At 40.9% G+C, this 9,657-nt stretch overlaps 1 protein-coding gene across 1 annotated transcript in view; it reads right to left on the reverse strand.

The window, feature by feature from the left end:
• Positions 1-148: 148 nt before the first annotated feature.
• The window catches only part of LOC104073819, a gene marked incomplete at its 3' end in the record, with an annotated part of 22,299 nt that continues 12,790 nt past the window's right edge, over positions 149-9,657 (reverse strand). The window contains exons 9-11 of the mRNA XM_009573744.1: positions 5,991-6,221; positions 640-749; positions 149-292 (exon numbers count right to left, since the gene is read on the reverse strand). Coding sequence (XP_009572039.1) covers positions 149-292; positions 640-749; positions 5,991-6,221 — 485 coding nt within the window. The remainder of the gene's footprint in view (positions 293-639; positions 750-5,990; positions 6,222-9,657) is intronic.

The raw sequence follows: 9,657 nt of genomic DNA on the forward strand, positions 1-9,657 counted from the left end.
CGCCGCCCGGCCCCCCACACCTCCTCCAGCCGCTCTGTCCTCCTCCCCGGCTTCGGAGGGCAGGAGACGCAGAGCTGAAATGAACCGCCCCCGCAGCGGCACTTGGTATTATTCCAACATTCTGAAACCCGAGTTTTGGATCACTTACCTCCAGCGTGAATGAATGCTGCCTTACTTCAAACTGAGGGTCTGACAAGTTTATCGCAGGAGAAAGACCCCAGGTATGCAAATAGATAACCCCCGTCTTTCCTCTCTGCGCTTTTCTGCTCTCCTCCCTCTTCCCAAACATGAACTTTCAACGGAGTAAGTTATTTGGCAAACGGCAATAATTACTATGGCCATAACGCACTGAAAGTGAAAAGGCACTACAGAGACTGCAAAGGGCTTAACAGTGCAAAAGTGATTTTTACAGACTAAACACAATACATGTGTGCAGTTCCTACTCACACACCACACAGGGAGTGCCAGCCAACATGCTCAACCCCAACTTGGAGCAAACACCTATAGGAAGCAAGATAGGTATTTGCTGCCATTGTCCTCTCTGAGAAAAATCTGTATTAAATCAGAAGATTGCCATGAGGTTAATTGTTCATTTGATATAACTAGTCCCTCTCTAATGAGTCAACTTGAACACGCAACCCGTGGGCAAAGATTCTGGATGCCACCAAACGTGCTGTAAGCCTCCCCATTTGTGAAACGCAGGGACTGCCCTATATGGAAACCATCCAGACGTAATTCACATAAAACCGCTAGTAAATTACAATAAAGGACAAAATATATGGTCTTAAAAGACACAAGGCAGAATAAAATCCCAGTGTATATAATTACCATATTTGTAACGTTCCATGGTACAATATTCTAGTAGCTATTTTAAAGTTAAGATACATCAGCATATTTGATCATGTTAGATTTCTGACTTGGACTATTTTACTACTAACTTAAAAACCCTATAGATTACAAGAATCTGAAGACACACAAAAAAGAACAATATTCTGATTAAAAAATTGATTTAGTATGCAGCTTCTCTTTATAGTCCCTTGGTAAAAATGAAATCTCCCTAACAAACACTTAATAAAACCTGTCAATATATCTAGAAAGAAAAATGACACAAATGCATTAAGTATTAAATACCCTTGAAAAAAGTCACATATTCCATGAATTTTTGATGTACTATCTTGACATTAATGTAAAACCTTGATATTTATAATTGACAGATATTTAATAAAGTATAGAAGATGACTGCTGCATAGCATGCAAATTGCTCAGGCTGATCAAAAAAGATACAGACATATTTAAACTAAACAAACACTTAATACGTAAAAAAAATCAGATCTAGCTTTTATAGGTTCACACAGCTAGGTCTCTACAGATTAGCTTTGAAATGTGACATTATCCACTACACAAACCCTAATTTTAACTTACCAAGTCTGTATGAAGTAGTTTCAGAAAGTTAGGAGGGGAAGCTTTAAATAAAAAATGGGATCATGAAAATGTGAATATACTCATTTAGATGCAGGTCCTGACATTCTACTGAAAGAGTTATTATAAAGAACAAATACCATCTATTTAGTTACCCTTTCTGTGAAAATATTGTCAGAGCTAGCAATCAGGGTGATGACCACTGCAAAAACAAATAGTGGCATGCTGAATTTCATTTTCTTCCTGATGCTGCTATTCCCCCCCCAAAAAAGCTTCTTCCCCTTCAGCATTCCAAGCCTTCTTTGAGACATTTGGAGGATATCTCAAAATAACCAGAAATATTAAAAAGTAACAGTGATTGCTGCCAGATTGTCTGCAGCCACTGCGGAAAGAGACAGACTGTTATTCTAGTCACCTAAAACACTATCAGACTAGAAGCCAGTTACTCAGTATGGCAACCAGAGAAGGGGGAGGAGGGGAGGAGGGGGGGACACAACAAACAAAAAACCCAATTTCAGACATTTTTCTCTTTCTGGGAAGCAGTAGCATCCAGTGGTTCATGTCTCATGTTCAATGTCTCACAAGAAAGCACAACTCCTCATGCCTGCATAGGGGCCTTTGCACTAATAATTACTCCATCATGTTTTTGGATGGACATCACAAGATGATTCTCAAGTCTTATAAATTAGACGCTAGAGGACTCCTCCACTTTTGAGAAGGCTTGTTTTTATTTGGACAACATGAAGGCTTCAATGTAGAAAGGGTGGGTGCCTTTCCAGCTGAGAAGCCATCATAACCTCTACTTCTGCTGCCCAGCCTACAAGGGCATTAACGTCCTGTAGAAGAGTGGCCAGACTATTAGAAGCAGTAACCCCTCACCTTATTCAATCACAAAACGCCAAAGCTCATTTATCAGAGCTCCTAATCTTGACAAGGAATTTCCATTAAAATTAGCTTAATATTTGCTTGTTTACCAAGTGACACAATGTACAAGTCCTATTACTGTATGTAACATGCAATAAAATGTCTGAGTAAAAGTTGGAGTACAAAAGTTTACATAGAGTTAAATTTGTGTTCATATCTATGCTACTAGATGTCTTGAAAAGAGTTGATGTATTTTGGTGTGAAGTCATATTGGCTAGTATACTCCTTTGTACCATTAGCCCTTGTATACTCAGAGTATGAAAAAATTAGAATCACTGGATCACTGAGTGTGAGCAAAGAATCACTGGATGTGATCAAAGTTAGTGGGGTTTTTTTTGAAAAGACACCACCTCTCAGCTGAGATAAGCTGACCATCAGAGTCATCTACTACTCCACTGTAATACATAACTAAAAAAGAAAAAAAAAATTCCTTGTTTTTGTTGGTTTCCCGAGTTTGTAGACACAGAGATGGTTGGATTTCTGTGAAGAATATTTCAAGTACTCACAAGTCCAAGGCAAAGTTGTGGGCAATCACTACATCCATATTACTAAATCAGATTTCAATAGTCTCAAAAACCTCTTGTGTACCGTTGAAGTAGAGACAGCTCCATTTCTATCTCAGGAAAGCATCATACCACATGTCAAGATTATACTGAGGCCATCACGCCACCCCCCTCCCAGCCCCCAAAACACTAAAGGTACTTGAAACAGTTAAAGCCAAAACCAGTTTAAGCTTCCACCGTGTTAACTTTCATTCCTTTGAACATAAACCCCAAGGGTTCATTCCTTTTGACCAAACAATTTTTTTCCTCCCCTTCTTTGCAGATTCTCCCCTCTTCCCAATGTACTCATTAACATGGGGAGATTTCATTATGAGCCTTGTTGGATGCTACTTGATGGTTTCAGGCCAATGTGTAGGTGTACAGAAACACAAACACACACCACACACACACACACATTTTCAGGGCCAGAAGCAGGAAGATCTGTCAGCATTTGCTGGTTACTGTCCCTTTCCCAGCTCTGGAAATCCTTTGAAGCAGCAGCCTTGAAGAGGAACTCCTCTCTCTGGAGGAGAGCTGCCCTAAAGCTAAGTAAAATAAAGAATTCAGAATGGAGGATCCTAGCGATCTACAGGGAAACAAGAATTCGCTTTTTCTATTGGACATGCTGCCTAACCTAACGAGGGAAAGCCAGTTCACTGTACAGGACAGGAGACAAAGCCAAAAATTATTTTACTTTGTAGTAACAGTTTATAACTACAGAGGCATGCTCTGGAATTTTCAAACAGCCCAATTCATGAAGCACTAGGAATTACGTCCACAAACCTGTGCTGTTACGTGACTTTCCTAATGGAAGAAAGATCACCCTACTTTGCAAAACCTAATCGAACAAATCTTAAAATTAAAAAGGTACCACAGGATTGAAACTTATTAAATCTAAATAACATTCTTGCTTATTCTTTATGTCAGCAATTTTTATTTACTTTCCGCCAATATACACAAGAAAGCACTGTTCCAGACTATTAGGGGATTCATGCAGCGGAAGCAGAGTGGAATGACTCCTTCTGGTACAATGGAATTTAACTGCATGGTCCCTTTTTCTGTACCTTCTACCTGCAAAAATTGTTCTTGAGAGTTAATGAGACAGCAGTGGCATAACAGACAACTCAAACCTGACATCAACTACTAACTCAAGGGTCTGAAGGACTGACAACCCACTTCACATGCAAAGTGGACATTAGCATTTGGCTGATGGAGTACACAGAAATAATTTTGAACTGACTGCAAACAAGTACCCTGCCTACAACCCTGTGGCATCTCCTTTAGAGGCAAGACAGTGATGGACTTTTTAATATCCACTTCTTGATCACTTCATTTACAGAATACTACTTAACATACAGAATTCTAAAATACTAATCTTTCCCAGAAAAGAAGGCACTTGGATATGACATTTAAATTAGTGACGAAGTTTTCTATACCTTTTCCTGTCCTTTCACAAAATCAGTTAGAGCTGAATGCAGCCCCACTAAGGGCTGAAGGGATGAAGTAGGAGAGCAAGCTGGGCTGAGACTGGACATGTTTTGCAATGAGACAGCCTCCCCAGTCCCTCCTGTCCCATTCATGTAACGGAAAGACACACTAGGTCCATTGTCTCCTGTGGTAAATCTCCTCACAAAATATGAGTTAAGTGTTCATGTTCAGCCTTAAATCGAAAGGTTCAGTCCGTAGTACTTCATTCACACAGGTACAATAAGACAGCTACAGTAAAGAGTTTCCTTGCAAAGGTCTATGCCTGCATACTAGGACCTATCATTTACCCTTTAGGCTCCTCCTAAAGTACAAGGTTTAGCTTGTGCATTTTGTTTAATGCAACATATGTGCACTGTGTTCACGCACAAATTCATCACATAACTCTACTATTAATTCAGTGAATCACAAACCACAAATAAAATGCTGTGATGGAAAGCCTGAAGTGAACTGCTTTAAAAGGACAGGGACAGTATTTCCTCTTCACAACCACTCCACATCTAAAGATTTTCCTAACAAGCATTAATATTATGCAGTATGGTCAAAGTTTTGTTACCTGTGAATTGACTACTTAAGGTTACAGATAAATCATACCAGGAGCCACTTAGGTGGAAGCTTGGATCACGATCATCTTATAACCAAGGTACCACGCTGCACAACCAGCGTGGCACGCAGGGCATGGTAAGTCCCCTAACCAGACGTACTGGGACTATAGTGCACACATCCAAAACTAAAAACTTATCGCTTCCTCTTCAACTCACATTCAAACCATAGTACAAGAAAATAAACTTTGGTTTACTTAGCAACGTATCAATCTCCTACTGTGTGGAGTATTAGCATTGGGTCTGACTGAAGAGGATAATCCACTTTGTAATTTAGTTAAATTACTAATTTTAACAAAGATAAGTCCCCTGTATAATTTTGCAGTGCTTAAAGAATACATCCTTTGAGTATTCCATTCTAAGAAACATCAGCTTGTTATCATATTTTAAATTTATGGAACATTTGTAACTGCTGTTATATCAGGAAAAATATTAAATCTGCACAATAAGTACAAACTTTATATGAGAAAGTATACTTGTAAGTGCATGATGATCTCCTGATGTCTGCTGAGACACTTGCTTCCACAAAAGACACAGACAACATCTCTGGGGATAAACTCAACTGCCCCAGAAAGTGCAACTCAGTTAAAAAATAAAAATAAAAGCAACTAACAGAAAAGCAAACAAAAAACCCTCCACTCTATTGGCTGTAAAAACAGATGCTTATCTGCATTCTCAACTAGGAGAGTGGTTGAGAACCCTGTCTTCCAAAAAAATGCTTTAAAAGCCTATAATACTAACAAGAGAACGTATTATTCCTCCCAAACGTGGTTTAAACTGTGCAGAAAGAAATTTTGTTTAGCACTGGCATATATGCTTTGAAGTACATCTCTGTTTCTCTAGAGGAAAGAGGGCATTTAGGCTAGTATAACAGAATCCAAACCATTCAGAATATAAATTAAAACCTACTGATAAGAAGATCTTAACAATGAATGTCCAAAAAAAGATAACATCTATATCTACAATGAAAGATATGTTTTATCCTGTCTGTCCTCCTCCAACTTTAAAATATTCTGACTGTAAGAAATAGCAGACACCAAGTGGGATGTGCCTGTATTTCGATCTAGGCCAGCACGGTCCAACTGGCGCCCATCGGCTGAATCTGGACCACAGGATGCCTCCATATGGCCTGCCACCTTTTTCTTGGAGGAGATAGGGAACAGCTGTTTGAGGAGCAAACGCTGCCCGAACAGCCAAACACCTCCTCCTGTGTCCGGCTGGCTCAAAGCCCAGAGCTGTCGCCGTGTTCCTATGGAAGGCAAGGAAAGAATGGGGGAAGAAGGCAGCAGACCTCCTACTCACACAAGGACTTGAGCTCTTCATTTGTCTGAGACGGACAGACACAACCCCGCGAAGCTTGTAGCTGCTTCTATGATGGATAGGGGCAGCCACAGGAATGGCCCAATGAAGCCCCGGGATCTGCCGTTATTGTCATCATAGCCGGGAGTGGGATATACCAGAAGTGACACAAAAATCAGGAATTTGGCTCATGTTTGCAAAGTCTAAACCACCTTACGGTAGATACACTAACCGGTACAGTACAAGCATATAGTCAGTCTTCAGTTTGCTGCCAGCAAAACAGATTAATACAATATTTTGGACCTCACAGAGAGGAAAAACACAGGAAGGCATAAATATATTCCATTATTAACTGCCTATTGATTTATTATTGATCAAGCAGAACAACTCAGGCGCTGAAATTCAGATAAAGCAAATTAAATAGCAACACTATTTTACTTTTGTAACTGCCCACTCAATGGATTGAAATCTCTCCTTAAGGTGACACGTATAGTAGGCAAGTAAACAAAAGGGAAAGATTTTATAGGGTTTACGGCTGTGCCATCTTTCTTCCACCCATTTTGTACAGTGTCACTGACATCACTTCTGAAAAAAGCTATTTGATTGGCATGCCAATGAGTATAAATCAAGTAGAGGGGAAAACTGAGAACCCTAACGACCTACCTCGTACATGATCAAAACTGTATTCTGCTTCCAAATACATTTCCTCTTGACTGCACATTGGTTGAACTCTTTAGAAGCATTAAAATATTCTCTATTAGATCAACTTAAAAATAATAAACAACTTCCAAACATTTGAATAGTTTAGAGTGCTTTAAAAGGCAATGTACTTGTCTGCATTCAACTCAAACATTATTTAGCACATAAAAGTTAAATGGTGGTATCTTAAAGCCAAGCACAGAGAGACACCAGACGTTCTACTTCACGCTGACCTGGAAAATCATATGCTTATTGGAATAGGATAGATTAGAAACAGTACAGAAAAATAACATAAGAGCGGCATAAGTCATATTGAAAGTATCATCACAACTTCAAAAATTGGTGTCAAAATTAAGCTAGAGATGTGAAATCTCACCTAATATACCCAATATTGAAGAGTCAAATGTGATACCAGATTTTAAAGATGCTATAATAATATTATTTTGAGATCTAAAACTTAATGTGTTAAAACGTCCTAAGTAAAATGATATTCCAGTGCCCAACAGCTAATAACTGGATTTTAGAATTTCATTCACGCTAAATCCATTAGTCAAATTTTATATGAATAATAAATCAAATTTAGTATCTGATCAAAAGGGATTACAGCCTCCAGGAAATTAAGTTCTCTGTCCAATAGCGCACACGAACAGATCAAAACATCTTTGGATAGATTACTGCAAGGATTGTATTCACAAAGGGCCTACAATAACACTTTCACAAGCACTGTCCAGATGTCAATACACACTAGTCAGAAAACTGGTTATGAGAGCGTTCCTGTGGAACACTGGATACAAACCAGACTACAGATACTATCTAAAAGTATTAATGACTTCTACCAAATAGATTCTATTAAAAAAAAAAAAAAAAAAAAGGTGGGATTCATGGGGCAGCTTCTGCCTTCTTGAGTAACAGTAGCTTGACAGAAGGCAAAGAAAGCATTTGCAAGTATTTGCTTATTAGCTTAGCAAAGAAACATAAAACTGAGTCAAAGAAAATTAAATTTACTTGCTAAAATGTTACTTAAACAGATGACTTTGCTTTCTCTATTCAGTTTAATTCTAAAATTCTTACTTACCAATCTCTCTTGTACTGGGGAGCCCAACACTGGACACAGTAGTCTGGGTATGGCCTCACCAGTGCTGAGTGGAGGGGAAGGATCACCTGCCTCGACCTGCTGGCAACACTCCTAATGCAGCCCAGGATTGCCATTAGCCCTTTTTTCTGCAAGGGCACATTGCTGGCTCATGTTCAGCTTGGCCCCCAACACATTCATGGGATTATTCCACCCCAGGTGCAGGACTTTGCATTTCTTGTTGAACTTCATCAACTGTCAGCCCATTTCTCCAGCCTGTCAAGGTCCCACTGGATGGCACCTTCCCATTGAGGCTGGGATTGAAGTGAGGCTGACAGGCTTGTAGTTCCCTGGGTCTCCTTCCTGCCCTTCCTGAGGATAGGAGTGGCATTTGCTTTCTTCCAGTCTTCAGGCACCTCTCCCAATCGTCATGATTGCTCAAAGATCACTGAGAGTCATAGAATCATAGAATAGTTTGGGTTGGAAGGGACCTTTAGAGGTCATCTAGTCCAACCCCCCTGCAATGAGCAGGGATCTTCAACTAGATCAGGTTGCTCAGAGCCCTGTCCAACCTGACTTGTTTCCAGGGATGGGGCATCTACCACCTCTCTGGGCAACCTGTACCAGTGTTCCACCACCCTCATTGTAAAAAATTTCTTCCTTATATCTAGTCTAAATCTACCCTCTTTTAGTTTAAAACCATTCCCCCTTGTCCTGTCACAACAGGCCCTGCTAAAAAGTTTGCTGCCATCTTTCTTATATGCCCCCTTTTAAGTATCAAAAGGCCACAATAAGGTCTCCCCGGAGCCTTCTCTTCTCCAGGCTGAATAACCCCGACTCTCTCAGCCTGTCTTCATAGGAGAGGCATTCCATCCCTCTGACCATTTTTGTAGCCCTCCTCTGGACCTGCTTCAACAGGTCCATGCCTTTCTTCTGCTGAGGGCTCCAGAGCTGGATGCAATACTCCAGGTGAGGTCTCACCAGAGCAGAGTAGAGGGGCAGAATCACCTCCCTTGACCTGCTGGCCACGCTTCTTTTGATGTAGCCCAGGATATGGTTGGCCTTCTGGTCTGCGAGCGCACATTGCTGACTCATGTCCAGCTTTTCATCCATCAGTACCCCCAAGTCCTTCTCCACAGGGCTGCTCTCAATCCCTTCATCCCCCTGCCTGTATTGATAGTGGGGGTTGCCCTGACCCAGGTGCAGGCCCTTGCACTTGGCCTTGTTGAACCTCATGAGGTTCACACAGGCCCACTTTTTGACCTTGTCCAGCTCCCTCTGGATGGCAACCTGTCCCTCAGGTGTGTCAACAGCACCACTCAGCTTGGTGTGATCTGCAAACTTCCTGAGAGGGCCCATGGACTTGTGTATAACCGGTTTGCTTAATTATTCCCTGACCTGATCCTCTTCCACCAAGGTACATAATCCTTGCTCCAGCCTTTCCTCCTGGTGTCTGGGACCTGGGATTCCTGAAGGCTGGTCTTGCTAGTAAAGACTGAGGCAAAGAAGGCATTTGGTACCTCAGCTTTTTCCATGTTCTGTGTCACCAGGTCCCCTGCCCCATTCAGCAGCAGGCCCACATTTTCCCTAGTCTTCCTTTTGTCACCTATGTACT

Source organism: Fulmarus glacialis, unplaced genomic scaffold, assembly GCF_000690835.1.
Source record: "Fulmarus glacialis isolate BGI_N327 unplaced genomic scaffold, ASM69083v1 scaffold3853, whole genome shotgun sequence".
NCBI classification, from domain to species: Eukaryota; Metazoa; Chordata; class Aves; order Procellariiformes; family Procellariidae; genus Fulmarus; species Fulmarus glacialis.